General features: G+C 38.6%; 1 protein-coding gene across 1 annotated transcript in view; it reads left to right on the forward strand.

Annotated features, from left to right (window-relative positions):
* Positions 1-22,673, forward strand: part of plxdc2b (plexin domain containing 2b) — a 100,403-nt gene that overhangs the window by 42,662 nt on the left and 35,068 nt on the right. The window contains exons 3-6 of the mRNA XM_028569406.1: positions 6,909-7,055; positions 10,245-10,314; positions 17,395-17,517; positions 22,337-22,455. Coding sequence (XP_028425207.1) covers positions 6,909-7,055; positions 10,245-10,314; positions 17,395-17,517; positions 22,337-22,455 — 459 coding nt within the window. The remainder of the gene's footprint in view (positions 1-6,908; positions 7,056-10,244; positions 10,315-17,394; positions 17,518-22,336; positions 22,456-22,673) is intronic.

The following is a 22,673-nucleotide window of genomic DNA, read 5'->3' on the forward strand; positions in this document are numbered from 1 at the left end:
ATGAGAAAAGCCTTCATATTCAGAGGGGCAGAAACGTTAGACGCTGAGCTGAAATCTTCCACCCAGCAGTGAGCTGAATGGATTTAAAGACTGTCTCCTCTGATCTGAAGGAGCTTTAACTGAAGGAGACAAGGAGGGACTGTGTGTCCACCGAAAGGGAAAATCTACACTTAGACATGTTCACAAAGCCAAATATTATTGTATTTAATCAATTCAACAAAAAAGCTCTTGTTGATCATTGATGTTTTGATTATTTTGTTTATTTACAGCTGCACCAAAAATGTTAGACATTTTGGGAACGAGATCCAGGGTACAAGCGGCTGAAATGGGTTTCCTCAGGAGGGTGGCTGGCGTCTCCCTTAGAGATAGGGTGAGAAGCTCAGTCATCCGTGAGGAGCTCGGAGTAGAGCCGCTGCTCCTTTGCGTCGAAAGGAGCCAGTTGAGGTGGTTCGGGCATCTGGTAAGGATGCCCCCTGGGCGCCTCCCTAGGGAGGTGTTCCAGGCACGTCCAGCTGGGAGGAGGCCTCGGGGAAGACCCAGGACTAGGTGGAGGGATTATATCTCCAACCTGGCCTGGGAACGCCGATCCCCAGTCGGAGCTGGTTAATGTTGCTCGGGAAAGGGAAGTTTGGGGTCCCCTGCTGGAACTGCTCCCCCCGCGACCCGACACCGGATAAGCGGACGAAGATGGATGGATGGATGGATGGATTTTGGGAAATACTCTTATTTGCTTTCTTGCCGAGAGTTCAGTTACTCTCAAATCTGTCCGTTCAATATGAAGCTTAAGCCAGCAGCCAGTTAGCTTAGCTTAGCTTAAAGTCTGGAAACAGGGGGAAATGGCTAACCTGGAGTCTCGTCATCTCTACAAAAACTCCAGGAACTGGTCAAGAAATAGTCCAGCTTTTATCCCCCTGTAAAACCACAACGTGTTTTTTATTTTTATTTTTTTAAACAAACACGATACGTGTTAATTAGTGAGCGTAAGATGTGCTGGTAGGTAGATTTGTTACCTTTGTATAGAGCCAGGCTAGCTGTTTCCCTCAAGCTAAGCTAACTAGCTGCTGGCTCCATCTTCATATTTACCCTAAAGACATTGAGAGTGGCACGATCTTCCCATCTGACAACATATCAAAAGTGACAACATATATTTGACCAGTTATCTGACAGAATAAGGAAAACACAACTTGTTTTAATTACCATAAATCAGGTTTCTTTAGAAGAACTGAAGACATATCTCCATCTCCTCCATTGGCTTTGCTTTGAGGTCAGTTTGTGTTTGGGTTAAGTGGTGCCATAACACAAGTTCCCAACAATAGATTCATCTCACCTCGACATGCAGGTTTATAACAGTGGCCTTAACAGCAGACTGTCTGACGCCCTGAAAGACTGTGACTCACTGTGTTAGCTATCAGATTAAACAGCGTCTCAGCTTCAGGTCACTGTAAGGTAGAATAAGGCAAAGTTGGAACAAGCTGTGGGAAGTCGGTATCAGGCTTGTACTAGTTTAGACATGCTGGCTTGTGGCTGTTAACGGTTGTGTTTTGTTGTTTGTTACGCTATCTTCCAAAGTGCCAGTACAGAGCAGTTTTTTTCAATCTGTGTTTAGGTCACAAACATTTCTCAACTCCAACTGTTAGGTTGTTTTGTAAATTTACATTCTGTGTGCCATAATGTTTTGTTTATATATGCATTGAAGGAGCTTATATGTTGGTGATATTTTTCAAATTTGTTAACTTTATTCATTTTATTTAATCAAACACACATTACTCTGGATGAGCTTAATGCTTAGTCAGAGTAACATTTTGCACACATATGATTATTTACACTTCAAAAAAGTAATACCTAAAGTAGGCTTGTTGGAGACTATGGAGACCTTAGTTGGAAATCAATGGAGGTAGATATTGATAGCATATAATTGGCACCAAAGTTAAAATATTGAATATTAAAAAACAATGTCTTTTCTCAATTTGATGGAAATAAGACCACTTACCGGTCTAGGAAGAAAATTAAGTTGGTGTAAATGAATGGCTTGGTCAATTAATTGTGAACATCTTAGGCTATTACCAATAGTATATTTACCGTTAAGTTATGTACGGAGCATTGCTTCAAAAAAAAACACAATCTGTTCTCATTCATTTTAATGACAAGACTGTACTGACACAACAGAGGTGCAGACTCAAAAGTTGAGCTGCACTACTGTATTTGGTTAGTCGAAATTGATTTGGCTGTTCAATACGGATATTCAACTCTTCAATCGTTTTTTCATATAGACTATCAAGCGACTCTTTATTGAACTGCCAGATTTTTGAATAGGGTTTGGCAGGATGTTCAGGTTGATAGCGACGTTATATAATAAACAAGCCAAGATAGCCCTCTGAGCTAATGCATGCTAACTACGGTAAAGAAGTTTTTTTTGCTGACACTAGAAATTAAACAAAAGCCAGAGACTATATCGTATTAAGTTGCTGTGAGGTGTAAATTCACCACCTCTAAGCAGAAGGCAAAAGATAACGTTATCTCGGAGCCTGATCGGGCAAAGTCTCTCTCAACACGAGGAGCACTCACTCTGTAGCTAACTTTGGGGACCGAAATGTCCCCAGTATTTTAAACTACTGTGCAGTGTTTTGGTATCTGATGAACCCTCAAAACTCATGTTTGTATCTCTCAAACTGGACCTCTTGGATTATATTTGAGCTTTTTTTTCTGGTAGTGACCTTTGCATTTGTTTAAAAAGGGCTATTTATGGACCTGATACACCTGCTCAGTGTAAGAAGTCATTTGAAAACCCTGTCTGCATACCAAGCGAGCCAACATGGGTCCTGACCTCTTTGAGAAACTACTTCACAGGTTGCTCACAGCTGTCAGGTGCAACCATTTTAAGTCTTATCTTTATGAGGAGCATAAACAAACACAAATACATCATACGGCAGCTGCTTGGATGATAAATTGTACAGACTGCTCCTTTTTCAAATCCTGTATCATATTGCAACACCACAAGTGAAGCCTAGATGGACAATACAAAAAACAATAAACTCCTCGTGTTCCCTCTGAAATAATGTGTACATTTGATTTTCTCATTTTCACGCCTGGCTTTTCATATCTACAGTAATGTACAGCCTGTTCAGAGAATTTAACCAATGTCAGACGTGTTGCCAATAAAAGCATACAGTCTACTCATGTTTGTATAGCTAGCTTTGCTATGTAGTAATAAGGGTGTGGTTTATGGTTGTTATTGGATGTCTGGGACTCCACAGCCCAGGAGGCTCTTTGGGGGTTTCATGCTTTACTACCCTGTTTATTTGTGTATTTCTTAAGGGAGAGAATTCACACAGCGAGACAGCATGCATTTTGGCTTGCTAATTTTCATTACTTCACTTGATTCCCAGTGCTGCTTTTACTCACACTCCATATTCAGAACTTGCAGTGAATGCAAATTAGGATTTTCTTTTCTTCTTTTGTTTGTTTTGTGTCTCAGGTTGTCACATTTGTTAAAAGTTTCCCAGGGTAAATGTGTTTGGAAAGATGTGTTTACTTGTCTTTATGTTGTTTAGTGTTTAACCTCTGTAATGCTATACCTGCGCAGGCAGCTGCTGCAGCATGGAGCTGCTCTGCAGTAGTTGTAGTTGTTTACATTTCAGTATGTGTCCAGTCTGCTTCAGTCTATAACTGTCTGACTGAGAATCATCTTCTGGTGTTGTCGTAGACTTTTCTAAGTGGATCAGCGAACATGTTGGCTTGCAGTCATTTCTGCAGATGAATAGATGTCCTTGAACATCACTTAAACCCATCAGACAGCTTGCAAATCCAATTAATGAGATCTACAACCAAAGAAGACGAACACTTAAATTATATATGAGGTGCTTGGATTTACCTCAGACTACTAATTTTTTTATTCTCTCCATGTTTTCATTGTTTTTGTAAAAATCACACACTGACACACACAAATTTCCAGCATGATTTATCATTTTTGGAGCATTTTAAATGCATTCAGTAATAATAAAATATTTTGTTATACTTCAGATGCATGTGATAGGTCTTTATGGGTCCTCTGGGCTCTGAGGAACCTGACCCGGGATCCAAGTCAGCCAAATTATACTCAGGTCAGGAAGGGTCTCACTTTATTAACATTATCTGTGTGTAAGTTATGCCTGTCAGGTTTTGGTATGTTTTCCACTTGTCTGTTTGGATCTTTAACTCAGTGAAGACTTCTACATCATAATAAAGTTTCCACACTACTATTAAAAGGAATCAGAAATTGGCTAGTGCTGCTCAGACCAGTATGTAGTTTCACAAAGTTAAGTTTCAACACACACACACACACACACACACACACACACCCACACACCATCAATACCATCAAGCTGCTACAACTGGCAACAGACGGAGCGGAAAAATGAATAATGGATCACAAGCATTATCAGCTGATAAAGAGCTGAACACATGAGCAATGGGATCCTTTTAATGCTTTTTCAAAGAGGCCGCACTCTGTGTGTGTGTGTGTGTGTGTGTGTGTGTGTGTGTGTGTGTGTGTGTGTGTGTGTGTGTGTGTGTGTGTGTGTGTGTGTGTGTGTGTGTGTGGGATGGTACTATCTCAGGAAAAAAGTGTGCTGGCTTACAAACCCAACATACTGGAACATTCAAAGCTTAAGTGTGCTTACGCATAAATGGAATTTTATTTTCTCAGGAGCAAAGACTTGGTTGCAGTTGAGGGGATTACAGTTTTCAGCGTACTCTTCCTTTATTCTTCCGACAGACATTGGTGAATCACAGCCACGACCACATCTCTTTCACAGTACCAGCTTTAAGAAATAAATAGATTTCACATTGCGTCACCTGTTTTTATTTTGTGATGTGTTTGACAATGTGAGTCTGCATATTAAAGACAACTTGGCGGCCGGTCACTTGTCACTGCGCCATCAAGTAAGAGGAGATTCTCAAGGCTTGTCAAAATATATCTGAGGTGAGGTCATATATTCTAATTATGGATGAATGATACTATAAAATACAAATACCAACTCTTTCTGTGTGAGTATGGCTCTGTTATTCAGACTGAATCGCCATTTTGTTACTCTTCATTTGTCCAACCTGAGATTGTGATCACCTGAGCTTATTTCTTGCTTCTTCCTCTTCCAGCTATTTTGTTTTATTTTCATTTAACCAATCAGTACTGAGTGACGTAGTCAGTCTTAATCCAGCCTGCTAAACTCTAATTGGTCAAATGACGGAAAAGATCTCTCACCAAAACCTATACTGTATGAATAGTTGAACAAATCTGAGTTGAGGTGGAATTTGTAATGCATTATAATGATGCTACATTTAGTAAATCTGTTTGCCTGAAAATGGTTTCTGATCTCAACCACCTGTTCTAGTAAATAGTGCTAGTAAAGTGCAGTAGCAAATTTCACACTATGTTATTATTTTCATACATCAATATCAAGTACCAGACTTCACTTGCTGGCACATTTTGGCACAAGTTTGCAGTGCATGATTTAAAGAAACAGAGAGTATCTTCCTCCCACAATCTCCCACCCTGTACTGTGTTTGATTCATGTCCACCTACACCCAGCTGGACAATGGCCACCCTGCCAACCTTCCACTTCACTGGCCCCTCTCAACTCTGAGGAGCCTCCATCTCTCTCCATCATTCTCCACAAGACCCAAAAAAAAAACATCTTGAGTAGATTAGGAGGACACTTTACAGTCATGCATTTATGCCCTTGTTTTCTATTCTGGGAATGTGCTGACTAAGGCTGCCTGGAGGGGCCTTTTCCCCCCTGACACGATTTGTCTGCACTTTAAGCTGTGATGAAAGGCTTCTGGCAGTGTTTTTTTAAATCTACAAATTGATCAAAAGTTCCACCACCTACATGGCTGAACTCCATTTGGAATTTTGTTATTTATCACAGTCTTTGCTAAGCCTGAAACATTATCTCTCTGTCTTATATTCCAGGCTAAATATTGTGTAGAGGTATTAGATTATAACTCTCTGAGGGAAATGTGAATTATTGAAGCAAAACGAACTGAAAAGGGAAGGATTGTGCTTTAATTAATGTTTGTCTCATGGCCTTTTGACAACCGAAGCACAGAATAATACCACCCATATAGCAAAGTGTGCACAGAACTGCATGAGTTCCTATTAGTAAGATCACAGTCAGACGTAGTGTACACTTCCCTGACTCCCCATTCAGCAAAACATTAACTTTAACCATGTTTTAGATAAAAGACACAGCTGATAGGTATCTCATTAGACCCACAGGGAAAGAGACAGGCCCATCTGCTTTTATTGTACAGGAAACAATAAAAGCAGATGGGCCACTCCCACATGGCTTTTAAGAGTCCACGGATGTTTCTGTTATAAAAAGGCAATCCTGACTGTGCAGTCTGGTTTTAAGAGTGGAAGAAATTGATTGGCTTCTTGTGTTTTTCTTAATTTGATTAGTAGACATTAAAACGTCTTTGTGTGCTGATTGTGCCCTAATGGAAACCACAGAGTTGAATAAAAGGACAAACAGAATGCACACATAGTGGAAATGATCGTCATATAATCTAATTTAGCAGGTACTTTGTTCTGCAGCAAAGTTAAAAAATACTCGTATTGATTTTCCATACTGTACGTTTTTGTTGGTGTAGAGGTTTTAATTGTTTTTTAGAAACAGTCTATTAGATTGCTTTGAATTTGATTTAAACTCACAGGATATCTCTTTATGAATATGTTTTATTATTCTGCGCGTCCGAATAATAAGAGAACAGACTCCATCAGCTTTTTCACAGAGCAACACAGCACTCTCTCTCTCTTCTTCAAGCTGCATTACATTCTTCTAAATAACTTTTACCATATTATGCTTCTTCACAGTCTTTACAGTATAATGTATGTAAACTCGCAGCGTACATTTTTGTCATTTCTACAGGAGGATACAGATCACAACTACTACACATCAAAAACATACAACCCGTCAGATCCGATGAGCAAGGACTTGTGGGTAGATATCGACCAGATGGACAAGGACAAAGTGAAGATCCATGGGATTCTGTCCAACACACACAGACAAGCAGCGGTAAGTCAACAGACAGCATGAGAGGAGATTTAAGAACGGGCATTTAACCAGGTTACCAAACCTGGGGGGCTGTTGCTTATTGTCATTAGTTCAGCTGCAGTTTAACATGTAATGATGTTGTCGACTAAGGCTGCAATTAACGGTTATGTTCACTATCAATTAGCCGGTGGACTCTTTTTTAAATTAATGGTCTATCAAATTAAAAGTCCAAGATGAAGTCTTCAGATGCCACCTTTTGTCCAAAACCCAAAGCGATTCAGTTTATAATGATCCTCACAAAATGGAGAAGCAAGAAGATTTCTGTAGTTTTCTGCTTATAAAATTACTTTAATGATTTATTGATTATCAAAATAGTATTTAATCAATTTTCTAGCAATCAACTAAGGGAATAATATACTAATCATACATCTTTGATTATTGACGTCATGATCAAAAGATTTTATGAATTACCATTTCCCAAGAGAATATAAAGCGTTATTATAGGGCATTTTTTCCGTAAAAGGTAACTTCATCGCACACGTAGTTTAGTTGTCGTTATGTTGCACTTTAGCTGAACTCTTAAATAAATCACATAAATCCGGTCCAACTTGGCTGTTTTAAACCACTGCAAGTTCCAGTTTGGATGAACTTGTTCTTAACTGCAGCAAATATGCTAAGTGATGCAGCAACAGCCCCCTTTTGTCTATATAGAGAGTCAAGCTTTCAACTGTTTCTTTCAATACCAATCTGCATCTGGAGATTTCACAAGCACATTCACACCCTGACGCCGATCATATCAGCTTCTGGTGTATATTATATAGTTTAGCCATTGATGTGGGCTCAAAGATCAACAGAAAGATAAAATCAATGCCAACAACACTTATTTCTACGTACTATACTGTATGTGGTATACTGTATGTCAGTAGACTATAAGACAATCTTGCTAAATGCTAAAATACTAAATAATTACACAAATACATGACATATTCTTACTATATTACAATATATTTGTTTCCTCTATCATTAAAACCATAGAGATGTGGTTGAAAAACGAAGTAAAGTCTTTCTTTAAGCATTTAAACTGTTAAAAATCTTCTCTGCAATGAAGTTTTAAAAGCTCCCCTCCCTCATCCTCTGCACAAGCAGGTGACCCATGTGAGGTGCATACTGATGAGGTCACACAAGGCAGCAGGAGACTGACTGGAGAGACAGAGCAGCATGGCAGCAGGGTAGTCACAGACTGAAAAAAGGGAAAGCAGGGTGAACAATAGCTGGCGAGGAGATATAATAGAGTCCCACATTGTGCATTCTGCTCTTCTACCTTCAGTCATGTAATGATGGATTGAACCAAACAATCTGAGGCAAGCTATTCTTTGTAGCCACAGAACAAGGCTTTTCTTCCAAACCGTATAGGAGGGATGTGGGAGGTTTCTCTAACTTTGGCTTAAAAAGAAATCAATAAGTGAATTTCCCAATCCAGTGTCCAGCTAAGCAATGCAGAGTCAAAAAGGAGATATGGAAATCTTGCCTGCATAATTTCATTCTAAGATTGCAGTCCAGAGAAGAAGTGAAAACCATCTGTGCTGAAATGCAGCCACCGTGTCAGCAGACTAACATTTTAAACAAATAGAGTTTATTATAGTGGCAGTTAAAGTCCTGAGAAACTGCATAAAACTCTGAGTGCTGGAACAGGATTGGAGAAAGCTTTCCATGTTCCCTCCGCGCACTTCTGCCCACCGGCACTTTGGCCCTCAACACTGAAAAGGAATTGGCCAATAAGGTCATAAAACAAAACACAGCCGCAGAGGTCACCTTCATCATGGGACTGTAGGAAAGTTAAGCTCTCGATTGGCTGTATAGTCGGTGAAATTCAGTGTGGTTTGCCGCAGGATTACTCCCTCCGGCATAATCAGGATCATGTATAATAGCAGCATGTTTATTGTCTATCTCCATAACATTTTCTGGCAGCATGGTACGATGTGACTGCAGCATACTCAGTTTAGGGATTAAATAATTAATGCATAAACTATCATTTGTGGTAATGTGTTTGAGAAGTTTGTTGTTCATTTGGTCCAAGAGTAATTTCATAATATATGATATAGTTTCTTGAAGCCCTTTTTATTACATGTTATTCTCCATCAACAGATTTGTAGCCCATTTCTATGAAATAAAATACTAAGTCTAAGATTATAAGACTAAGAGAGAATAAGACATTTTAACATATCTCATCATTATGAGACCCGAGCCTGACACAGTTAAAATCTCTTTTTTTCTCATACTAATGACACATACGTTTGTTTGTGTGGAAAGCTTTTATTAAGCAACTGTAGGAAGGCATTCGGAAATGTCAACAGATGAGCGCATCAGTGCAACAAGAGCACATTAACACAGGCGCACACCTACATAATAAGCTTTTTTAAATTTTTAATGTTCAATGCTTTATTGCGCTGATGTGACCGAGCCCGACCCAAACCCGAACATCATTTCTAAATATCTGTCCGAACCCAGCCCGGCCCGTCAGGTACCGTCGGGTCCTGACGGGTCCCGACAGACTCTGTTCGGGTATCCATCCTCTAAAGTACAAAAGTGAAGCAGTCTATCCTGGATGGCATTCGCAGTGTTGCACTCAGTTGTTCACTTGAAAGCTGACAGAATAAATAAAACAGAAGTTATTACAACATTGTTATCCTAAATATCATACCGCTAGCCTGGTTATGGACTTTAAAAGTAAAAATTTGTACCTAGCAACACATAACTTTGACTTAGTTTTTCATAATTTTTACATTTTTGTGAGTATTTTTATTTATGCCATTTTCTGTCATTTGTAACTTTTCCTTAATTTTTTCTTCTTTCCTAGCAAAAATGGGCTCCCATATAATAGAAATTTATAGATACAGTACAAATGTGTATTTACCCATAAATGTCATTATAAATGTTATTACCATTAGTATTGCAACAAAGGCAATTTCCTTGAAGGTCATATATGCATTTATATTTTTACCACATTTACGCTCTTCTTTGAATCTCTATTTCTACTCCGAAATAACCAGTGATTGTCCTACAAAGTAGAGACCTCTGTATTATTTTACCATATTTGTCCTCTAAACTAAATCCTCTTGTTGTTTTTAAGATGAGAACAGTCCCTTCGCTGATCCTGCTCTTGCCTCTGTCTTTCTGAACGGGGTCGTCTGTCTGTTTTTTCCCTCACAGAGAGTTAATCTGTCCTTCGATTTCCCTTTTTATGGACATTTCCTGCGTGAAATCACCGTGGCGACTGGTGGTAAGTGAACACTGTTCTTGGATTCTGTTCTCTCAATAGAAGTTATTAGTGTTGTTATTGGATATACTGTATGTGCTTGGCATATTAGACTGTACACAGACCGTTTTTATTGCTGCTGGGTTTAGGAGGGGAATGTGGTAAGGTTTATAAAAAGTCTGGAGAACAGTGGCATTTATGAAATGGAGAGAAAAAAAAGAGTGTGTCTGCATGTGTTTCTGGTACTTAGTGTACCTGAGTGAGTGTGGCGTGGCTACTGTACAAAGACATCTCACCCCTAAATACAGAAAAGAACCAAATAATTAGTTATTTCTTTTGATGTTGACTCTGGGAAGTTGAAAAGGCTGGTCTGGCACAAACCAGTACAAAACCACCACCGACACTCTGCCAGCCAAGCAGTCTGTCTCATACAAGACCATTTACAGCTCTCACCTCCGCAGGATAGTCTGCTAGAGACTGGGAGATTTAAAAAACAAAACAAAAAAAACACTACTAATACCACCAACTGCACACCAGACTTAACAGGAAGAGAAACCAGACCGATGGGTTTGGACTGGAAACAGGAGTGACTGTGCCAAGTGGCCTAGCACACCCTGATAGACATAGATAAGGAGGTTGGGGTATTGGAGATGATATATATGTGTGTATGTGTGTGTGTGTGTGTGTGTGTGTGTGTGGGTTTGACACGTGACATGGCAGACGTGTTTGCCAGAGTGTGCAAAGCAATTTTCCACTTGAGTCTTGACGGCGAAACCACAACACCCCAACCAGCTATTATCACATCAAAGACTAAATCCCTGCTCTTACCAAAACTATTTCAGAGCTATTGTTATGCTGCGTTTAACTGCCACTGGAATAATAAAGAAATAATCTGCTGTGTCGCTTATTATTATTATTATTAGTAGTAGTAGTAGTATTAGTAGTATTATTATTATTAGTATTATTATTATTATCATCATCACTGTCTCATTTTCCCTACTTGATCCTCCATCAGTGGCAAAGTTGAGTTGGCTTTAGAAACGGGATGATGTTGGCGTGGAGGAGTGGACAGCCACTAGAGAGGAGATAACTAAAATTTGCATTCCTCCAGACAGAGATGGAGGGATGAGACAGAGGAGGAAGAGGCAGCTATCTGCCTCTTGCAGGCCTCTTGGGCTTTGTCTCTGAGACGCCCTCCTCCATTTCAGGGCCCATCAGTCAGCTCGTCCTCTTTTCCCCACTGGAACATATTTTCCCCTCACGTTCACTGCTCTTAGCAAGTTATTTCTTTTTGCTACCTAAAGTATGCTGAATCTGCAGGAAAATATAATTAACCGAGAGCAGAGTTACAATTGCACTTAGGTTTGTATTTTCAGAGTTACTTTATGAACATTACAGCAGCCAGTTCTCAAACACATTAACGGTGAGGCAACAACACAAGGTTGGCATGCAGCCTTGTCAAACATATGAAGTCTGCTTTTATGGTTTATGGTCGTATATTGAGAGTTACACTGCAAAAACTTTTTTTCATACCTTTTTTTCATAAGTTCATACCTGAAAATGTGTTAAAATAGTAATAATAATAAATCTTTATTTAGGCAGCACATTTATACAGTTACAAGTTAAGCCATATTCAAGCCACTTTGGCACGCTCCAGTGTGGGACTGAAACGATTATTTGATCAATTGATTTGTTGATTGACAAAAAACTTTTACACTTTAACACTGGTATTCTCTTGTTTAAAGACCCACAGAAAACAAACCAAGTCGCTTTAATAGACTACAGCACCTTAGATGCCTGAATAATGAAAAAGGAGACCGAACACATTAAAATATAACTGGAAATGTCTTTGAAATAAATAGATTACTTCAACAACAAAATAAATGTTGATACAGGTGTGTCACAGTGACTGTCAGCATACTGCAGGTGTTGTGCAGAACTGACAGGTTGTTTTTGGTCAACAGTCTGTGTTGAATAGTGTGGACAGCTCGACATGTAGAGGCTGTGAATACCAGATATATGATCTGACCGCTGCCAGCTGTGTCGACGGTTCCAGCTGTGGCATGCTGTTTACTGGGCCAGCTGTCACACCAGCCAACCAGATTTAAAGAACAGTTTTATTAAACCATAGGTATTATATATTGTTATCCAGCTAATTAGTGATCACAAGCATTTATATCTAAGGCAGTAAATACATAACGTGTGGGGCATGTAAAGGAAACACATGTGTAATGTTGTCTGCCCTCCAGATATCATGTCAGTGGTTCCCAGCTTGGGGGGGTCAAGAACTCCTTAAAGGGCTGCAAGATAAATCTGAAGGATCATAAAATGATTAACAAGACAGGAAACATTTCTGCCGTACACATATGTTTATTATTTCAGATTTTTAATGTGAAAATTCAGGCCTTTAACACTATTTAAATGAAACAAACAGAGAAGGAAACATCCCTCTTTGGCAGAAGCGCTCGCATCTTATAGACATATGCAACCTGGCCAGTGGTGGAATGTAACTAAGTACATTTACTTAATTATAATCCAGTGATATATACTGTGTGTATATATATATATTCTGCATAATAAGTACTTTTACTTTTGGTACTGTAAGTATATTTTGACGTTAATACTTTTGTACATTTACTTCAGCAAAAGTTTGAATGCAGAACTTTTACTTGTAACTATTTTACACTGTGGTATTGCTACTTTTACTGAAGTTAAATCTTCTTTCACCACTGCTTACGGAAAGCAGTAGGCCAACTGTCTCTTATAGAAACTGACTCTTATAGAAATTAAGTACTTACTTGGAAAAACATTGCCACTGTATAATATAATCCAAATAATTATGTTTCCCTGCATAAACGCTATTTCTAGGAGACAGTTGGGACAAGGATGATAACTTTTCTGTTTCTTTTGGGCTAATGACATCAGTGTCCAGTCATGCTGACAGTCACTGGCAATTTTAAGGATTCCACAGAAATCACGGTTGTGAAACATAAAACACATTACGTTCTGTTTGCCAGATTATTTTTTTCTCAGTAAGACATAATATATTGGTTATAGGCTGACTCAGTATTGTTGCTTCACTCAGCAATAAAAAAAAAAAAAAAAAAAAGACATTTAATTTAGATAAAAACCTCGTAGCTTCGTATAAAAGACAAAATAAAGTGTGTGTGTGTGTGTGTGTGTGTGTGTGTGTGTGTGTGTGTGTGTGTGTGTGTGTGTGTGTGTGTGTGTGTGTGTGTGTGTGTGTGTGTGTGTGTGAGAGAGAGAGATCCGGTCAAGGCTCTTCTCGGCTAAGAACAGCTGTGATAAACAGAAAATATCCTGTAAATTAAACACAGCTCGGTATGAAGGAACAAAGACCTTGTCTAAACACAATGTTCAATAAAGAGAAGCTTTAGTCTAGTGGGTCTGCTAATTCCCGGTCATGTTTTTCTTGGACATACACAGCCCGGCACTTTTGCACAGCAGCACATATAAACAGAACTGCTCCATCCCTCTTTCTCTACCTCAAAACTCCTCTCCATTATTTCTCCTCTCTCCCTGTATATACTGTATGCTGTTCCCCAGGTTCCCATCCTCCCTCCTCCTCAGTCCAGTCTCCCTCTGCTGTAAGTGATGGCCATAATGGATGAAATGCCTCTCCATTGAGCGCCCCGTAGCTCTCACCTCTTTGGTGTATTGAGAGGCTGTCTGATTTTCTTTAGACTGTCAAATAAGTTGTATTGTGTTTTCAGGAGACTGCTGGTTGAGAGCAGAAATACAACCTTTCCTGTGTGTGTGTATGTGTGTGTGTGTGTGTGTGTGTGTGTGTGTGTGTGTGTGTGTGTGTGTGTGTGTGTGTGTGTGTGTGTGTGTGTGTGTGTGTGTGTGTGTGTGTGTGTGTGGTTGGCCGTATTTCTAAGCTTTTTAGAGGTTGAAAGTGAAAAGATAAATACAACAAAGCAAAGCCAAAGAAAGAGTGGAAGCGATAAAATCATGCTTTAGGTGAATGTTGGGTAAATATGAGATGAATGTAAAGGGGCTGATTTGGAGGCAGTCACTTGTGTCGTTGCACAATCAAATAAAGGAGAGTGCAGACGCAGTATCATACATACTGTTTCACAAGGGAATAATGTTCATGTTTACCTTAATTTAAACAGGTAGACTAAACAGCACTGGCTCTTTATTTTCTATCCTCTTTACAATCATATACCATGACACAACATGCTTTTATCTGCTGTGCTGTGTTCATGTTCTGCAAGCACAAAGAGCGCCCTTTTTCAGCTTTAAAATATCAGTTAATGTTTTTGACACATTAATAAAAAACCTTTGATCCCAAAAAAATAAAAATAAATAGCCTACATATTTAAAGCAATCGTTTAACATTTTGGGAAATAGGCTTATTTGCTTTGTTGCTGAGAGTTCAATGAGGAGATCGATACCACTAAATATGAAGCTCCCACCAGCAGCCAGTTAGCTTGGCATAAAGACTAGAAACAGGGGGAAACAGTTAGCCTGGCTCTGTCCACAGTTATCTCACAGTAAAATCATAACTTGACGTTTCCATGAACTGATAATGAAAGTAATTTTGAGTTGTAGCCCTATATACACAACTTGGATGTGTAACTCTAATTGACATTAACTTACTAGATATTATTTATTAGTTTTGTTTTCCCCTCACTGCCCACTGCAGAATGCCCTTACACCTTTGAGAAATAAAGTAGCTCTGGTGAAGTTAGTGATTGGCCCTCGATTCAAGATTATATTGTGGAAAGCGTGTACATTTTTTATAGAAAAAAAGACTAACTGTAACCATGGCAATGCCTCTATTGAGCCATAAAGGACTGAATCTTTTACCTCATTCACTCCAGGTGGAGTTCTCTACAGTCGGGACTTCACAATAAAGTCACATCTTCACTCCCACCTCTCTCCTGCTCTTCTTCAGTGTGCTGACACTGCTCTATATAGAAGTAATTCTGAGCTGGGAGGTCTTTAGGGAAAGATTGATTCCCCTCATGATATGCTCTGCTCCTGGTTTCAAAAGTGATATATGTGTTTTTATAGCCAGCCTACTGTATGAGAAGACATATGGTAACATGAAATGGGGGTTTATGGGCTTAGCCTCAATGAGGGTTTTTTCCCCTCTGCATGCCTCAGGCAGCCACTTCATACTGTACTTCTGTTGAACTTCTGCAACAAAACACAGAGATCTTTTCATAAGAGAAGGGTTTCTTACTTTGGGTTGTTTGATGGTTTTTATTGTGATTTTCAGTACATGCAGTAATTGATAAAAGGTCCATCCTAAAGACCAAGTGAGGTGAAGGACATTTTCATAGTTATAGTCCAACTATAATTATTAAGAAAATACACTAATTTACTGGGAAGAGTGTTGCTACTCTCACGTCTGTACGTAAATATGAAGCTACAGCCAAAAGCCGTTTATAAAGACAGGAAACGGGAGATACAGCTAAATGTTAAACTAAAAGATTTCCAAAATATATTACATATATATATATATATATATATATATATATATATATATATTATGGCAAGCAGTTTAGGAAATTATTATATATATATATGTAAAGTTTGAATATATTGAATGAAGTCTGAATTTATTGAATGAACCTATATTGAATGAAAGTCTGAATATATTGAATGGAAGTCTGAATACATTGAATGAAAGTCTAATTATATGGAATGAAAGTCTGAATATATTGAATGGAAGTCTAAATACATTGAATGAAAGTCTAATTATATGGAATGAAAGTCTGAATATATTGAATGGAAGTCTGAATACATTCAATGAAAGTCTAATTATATGGAATGAAAGTCTGAATATATTGAATGAAAGTCTGAATATATTGAATGAAAGTCTAAATATATTGAATAAAAGTCTGAATATATATATATATATTATATATATATATATATATATATTAATAATTATTTTTCTGTCCAGAAAAGACCATGTAGGTACACACTACATCAGTCTTAAATGTTTGAATGACCCTGTCTGTCATCTTAAAAATCCTGCAGTTTTACCACTTTCAATAAGACAGAAGTGGAAACATCAGGGTAAAAATAGATGCCCCCTTTCCTGTTGCAAGAGTAATTTATTTTAAAAACATGGTTTTTGTCAAGTCTTTTGTTCAAGATATGGTTACTGTAAGTGTTTTATTCATTCTTAACGGCTCTTCAAAGGTAAATGATATTGGATGCATGTGATTGTCTCACCCAAATGCCATGTTTTCCCTTTGTTCTGAGTAAAACATGATTTGAGTGAGAAACAAAACCTTTTTGCCTCGAATAAATCTTTAAATAGCAGCTGACTTTGCTAAACTTTCTTGTCAGTAGGGAAATTAAGATGCTGTTCGATTCTATTGTCATGAGTACAAATTCTTTATGCAAAGACGGTTCCCTCGTGATGAGTAGTGGGCGTCCCCACCACCCCCTTTTTCTGGACTCCATTAATAACATTGTTTACATGCTTCTAAATGCTGCAGCTTTAGTTTGTGTTGCCTAAGCACGTCTTCTCTGTGGAGAGAGCTATTTGTGCCTTGTCGAAGGGAAGCAAAAAATTTGAAAGGTTAACATAATCCCATTTTGTTGTTATGGTCTCTTCGTTAACATCCATGATTGATGATGTAGGGAAAAAAAACACACATGATGATGTTAAGGAGTACACCAGGAGAGTTAAAAGAAGGCTCATATAATATATTTACTGCTTATTAAGCATATCTTCCCTTAAAGCCCCTCAGATTTGCCGTTCTGTTTTTGATTAAAGACGAAGTTATCACCATGGCTAGCTGAAGCAGCCTGCAGCACGAGACAGAGAGGGAGGTGATGGTTGTGAGTTAATGAGGAGCTTTTAACTTTGGACTGGAGGGCAGACTTGCAGTCTTCCTCAAACATATTGTATCTGATAACAGGAAGGTAAGGTAGAAATGGAGGGAGAGAAGATTGATGTTTGTTTTTGTGAGTTGCTAAAGGGTAAATCCACCTTACAACACTTTATCAAAGCGGGTTCAACACTATGAGTGATACATTAATGATTTTAACAGTGTTAGAGTGCATTTAAATTCAAATTTGGAGTGCTGAAAGTTGTGTCTGTTTCTTCCTCAGGGTTCATCTACACGGGTGACGTGGTCCACCGGATGCTAACAGCTACACAGTACATCGCTCCTCTAATGGCAAACTTTGACCCCAGTGTCTCCAGAAACTCTACTGTCATTTACTTTGACAACGGTAACAGCAGTTTGCTAATCCTATATGATTTTTGCATAAAGTAGGCTACCTTGATTTGTCAGGTTTTATTTTATTCTTTAACAATTTCTCAATTGGTTTCTACATAACATTTATTATATCACAATACAGTACAGTACTGTACACACCTAAATCTTGACATTTAATCACAAAATTCTTTATCATTAAATGATTTATATGAAACCCTCCATGACCTCTGTAACGTCCCCTTAAATTCCACTTACTTCCTTTAAACTAAATTGATGCCCTTCCTCACTCTCTGTACCTTTCTTTTGCCATCTGTGATGGTTGTTATCCATCATGTCAGTCATTAAGCCCTCTGCAGAAGAGTGACTGACCAACTCTGTGACCTTCTGCAGTGGAGCTCATCAGACTTTAACCAAACTGGCAGCTGATCGATTCTCAGCCCGCCTGCTCCTCAACACACTGTCCATCAGTCAATGTCCTGCCAATACAGCATAAGAACTGTACGGTCTGTTGTGTTGTGGAAGAGTTAGTGCTTCTTTCCATCCGACTATAAGCAGTTTGATGAGGTATTCACAGCAGACATATTGTTTGTTCTCGACACACAAACTGAGAATTGTGTGAAACTTCACAGGGACAGTGTTGTTTTTTTGTTAATTAGAATCTGCTAAATTAAGATTTTATTGGTTAAGACATGGGATTTTTGCTGTAAGTGCTGTAAAACTATCCTGAACTTTGATTATGCACAATTATAGAAGAGTGAAGTATTTCAACACCTGACAGACTTATGAATTTGACTGTTGTTGCCAGCGGGACCATGGTGACAGAACTACAGTGGTAAAAATACCTCTTACATCCTGTATAACAAGTTTGACACTTAAAGAGTTTACAGTAACACAGCTATAGAAGTCTGCTGTAACTTCCATTCACAGACAAGCATGTTTAAATCCATTACTCATGGATTCATTTCAAGTCTTATATCTCCTAAAGGAGCTGCAACACTGTCAACTGATCCTGTTAAAGTGTCTTCTTAAGTTCCATATTGTAAAAAGTTACATTTTAATGTTTTTTTTTTATTAAAATTTAACTTTTTAAAATATGGAACTTTAAAATTATAAAGAAGACACTTTAAAAGGATCAGTTGACAGTGTTGCGGCTCCTTTAGGAGATAGAAGTATTGCTATATAAATGCTGTGAAAGTATCAAAACACTCAATCCACAAAAAAATGCACACAGCCTGTATTCAGAAACTGCCTTTGAACAAGTCGTCAGGACTTCAATACTGTTGTCACAACTATACCATATATAGGTAGAAAGTTTCGCTACAGTGCCCTTACAGTTATTCCCCGGCTGCAATGACGGTGCAGGGACACCCACAGCGCAGATATGGAAGACCCGGAAATGCTGACCAATCAGAGCAGACTGGGCTATTTTGCGAGGGGGACTTAAAGAGACAGGCGCTAAAACTACTTTTTTCAGACAGAGGGTGAATACAGGTATATTCAGACAGGCAGTATGAGAAAAATAATGTGTTTTTTGAACATTAAAGCATGTAAACCTGTTCTAGTAGAAACCCAAAACACAAGTATGGACATGAAAATAAGTATGATATGGGACCTCCAAGATGCAGTCGCAGTTTGGTTAAGTTAAGGCAACAAAACTACTCAGTTAAGTTTAGAAAAAGATAATTTGGGTTAAAATCATAGACTGTAAAAAAAAAGAAGAAGAAGGATGATGCATATCCACTTCCTCCCAATGTACAATAGAGTGCGGATCGGGCCGCATTTTTCTGTCCTAGTCCAGCCCGTGTCCGACAGAGCAGTAACCAAACCCGGTAGGTATTGAGAAGGTGTAAATGCATCTGTCTCTGAAAGACAGTTATGATATCCTTCCTCCTCCCAAGTGTAACTATGTCAGTATGTAGTTCGTGGAAGTAGCCACTCACAGGGATGATGAGATGATGACGACTTAAATTACACTGAATTTACACAGAAAGTGGTTGTGGTTGTTGATCTTTCGATCACTTGAGACAGAGAGACATGTGGCTCCAACGATTTCCACACTTATTATCATACAGAAGATGCACTGAGCTGTTGCAGCATTTATCTGATCTGTATTCCAGTTCAACCACTGAATTGTCAGTGTGAGTGATGAGACATTTTTATGTACAGGTGAGCAATGTGGATGTGGAGGATGATAAAACCTTTGTCCCGCTCGTAGATCACAATTACGACAAATCCATGCATTAGTTTATACGTTTACGGATAGTTGTTAGCTAGCAAGCTTGTTTTTTTGTAACTGTTAATTGTTGTAACTAAACAGCTAAACTGCAGAACTTGTTCTTCTTCTGACATTTTTAGTCAGTTACCAAATAACTAGATGGATGCAATCAAATTTGTGATTTGGACAAATGAGAGGCATATATGTGGCTTCATGTAAACAAATCTAATCTCGATGTCATCCGGATACAAGAGACGTGAAATAACAAGTGTAAATGGGGCCTCACATTGTCACAGCTTACTTGGACAGTTATATAACACAGCCATTAGTTAATGCTACTTTATACATTGGGAATCATCAAAAATCATTTGAAAATGTTAAATGAAAAATAGACTGCACAGAATAAAAACAAATTTAGAAAACTGCTGCCTGAACCACATTAAATTACTTCACCATTCAGAGGGTGGGCTTGCGTAATAGAGCTAGATTGGATTTGTTTGTTTTGAGTTGATACAGCATGTTAAGCTTGTAAGTAGAATTAGAAACAAGCCCAGTGTGTACTTCCTCCACGCCTCCTCTTCACCCACTCTGTATTTTTAGCCAGGAAGCCCCAGATAGCCTCCCCTCCTGAACTCAATGCATTTTAAGCAGACTTATATTAGGCTTAACTTGTGCTGACTGAGTAAGCATTCTGTGCCATAAGGAAGCAGTAATTTAGTGCTATGCCTTCTCCTAAACTCTGTCTCTTTAATGCATTACACAGCAGCTTTTCAGTCTGTCCAAACACTCACAATAGTGCCAGAGAGCATCAAAGAGTGCTCTGTATTTGCTGCCCTTAACGCTACAGCTGTCTACCCTCCTTCTTTAACACATGCAACATCTACGTCTAATGCCAGAGGCACGCTATACACACCACATAATAATGTAATTTATAATGGGGTTTCCTGTACAAGCAAGCCTGTGCTCTCCAAACTGTCTTAGCTAAATCTCTGTCTTCACTTTGGACCGAAGAGTTTTGGCTATGTAAAGGAAAAACTGATTAGTTGTGTTATCTAACCTTTATTGGCCTGGCGCCCAGCCAAATGACTAGCTCAGAGGAGGGAATGGCTTTCACATCAATAGGTTCTCCAAAGTCCACAGTAAATCAAAACAGTGTTAAAAGTAATGTGAGGCCCGATGTCTGGGGGGTAGAGCTGATGGTCCTGTGAGTCTGGTGCTAATTTAGTTCTTACCCACATTATTAAGGAAACACCTAATGATGACTCTTTGTGAAAAAGTGTGATATAGTAATAGCATGTGGCTTTAAAGCTCTCATACTTACAGTATTTTTATTTTTATTTTTTTGGGGGGCATTTCTGCCTTTATTGGACAGGAAAGCTGAGATATGATAGGGGAGAGAGAGGGGGGAAGACATGCAGGAAAACCGTCACAGGTCAGATTCAAACCCTGGACCTTCTGCGTTGAGGAATAAACCCTTATGTGTGCCCGCACTACCAACTGAGTTAACCGGCCACCTCTCATACTTATTCATTCATTGATTCATTTGTTCACTGAACCAGGACACTGTGCATCCATGTCTAAATGGTCAGTTCACCCATTTTTACAAAAAACAAGTTTTATCTTGTAACCCTGGTAGTGAACATGGAGAAACAATAAGGGATGGAACTACCAATAATGGATTCATTGTTTGGTCTATAAAATGTAAAAAAAAAAAAAAAAAAAAAAAAAAGAAAACAGTAACAAATCACACTTTTCACATCCAAAACCCATAATACACATCATTACTTAAACAATTAATTGAAAAGTTGGAGCTTCATTTTCTGTGGATCAACTAATCAGTTAATCACCTTGTCATTTCAGCTCTTAATATTGTGGTTTCAGTTTTATTTTGAGGTATTTGCCTCTGAAACGTGTGCTGCCACCCCAGTACAATGAAGGTGAAATGAATTTAACTTGTGCAGATGAACTATATGCATGACTAGATACTATGAGAGGTGAAAAAATGTCCTATGTAATTTGGGTGAACTCACTCGTGTCAATGTTGTTGTTTTTCCACTTTACTTTTTTCCCAGTTGGTGACCCCTCTCAGCCAGTGTAGCCGGAAACCTTTTTTTATACCATAATAAGAAGTCATTTACAGCGTTGTCATTTACTCTTGCACAGTATGAAAAGCTTTCACTGTTGTGAAAATGGCCGGCACTCTATAATCCATCACAAGTAACCGGCACACCTTGATTTGGTTTTCTCAAAAGTTTCCATTTTATTGCTGTTCCATGCTGCTCCAGTGGAGTATTTTTTGATATCAGTGCTCACACTACTTCAGTGTCAATCCCCTCACACCCAGAGGGGGGAAATTAAGTCTCTGCCAGGAAATAATCCCTCAAAAAGATATCTACTTACAAGCATGATATATTGATGTCTTCTTATTCACAGACTTTTCTCGGTCAGCGGTTTATTTCACGCTAGATCTGGGACAGTAGAGATTGTATTTCAAAAACAGTGAAACACAAGTCAGTGTTAAAAAATAAAAAGTGTGACAGTAGCTATCAATGGCGCCTGTTAATTTTCCTTGAATCTAGATGTAGTAATAAGCTGTATGTGAATGTCCCTCCTTTAGGTACTGCTCTGGTGGTGCAATGGGACCATGTCCACCTACAGGACAACTACAATCTGGGAAGCTTCACCTTCCAGGCAACACTGCACAACACCGGCAGGATTGTTTTTGCATACAAAGAGGTCAGAACTCAGTTATTAAACCAGTTTTCTTTCCAAAAAAAAAAAAAAAAAAATATTCCTGTTTTATCTCCGGTATCTGTAATTTAAGACATTTCTTTCTCTGTGTTGTTTTCTCTGTCTAATTTCTACACTCTTTCTGACACCATTTATCAGTCTGGATGAATGACTGAAGTTTTTATTATTGTGCATATGCATATGCCCAGCAGTCATGGGCTAAC

Source organism: Perca flavescens, chromosome 22, assembly GCF_004354835.1.
Source record: "Perca flavescens isolate YP-PL-M2 chromosome 22, PFLA_1.0, whole genome shotgun sequence".
NCBI lineage: Eukaryota > Metazoa > Chordata > Actinopteri > Perciformes > Percidae > Perca > Perca flavescens.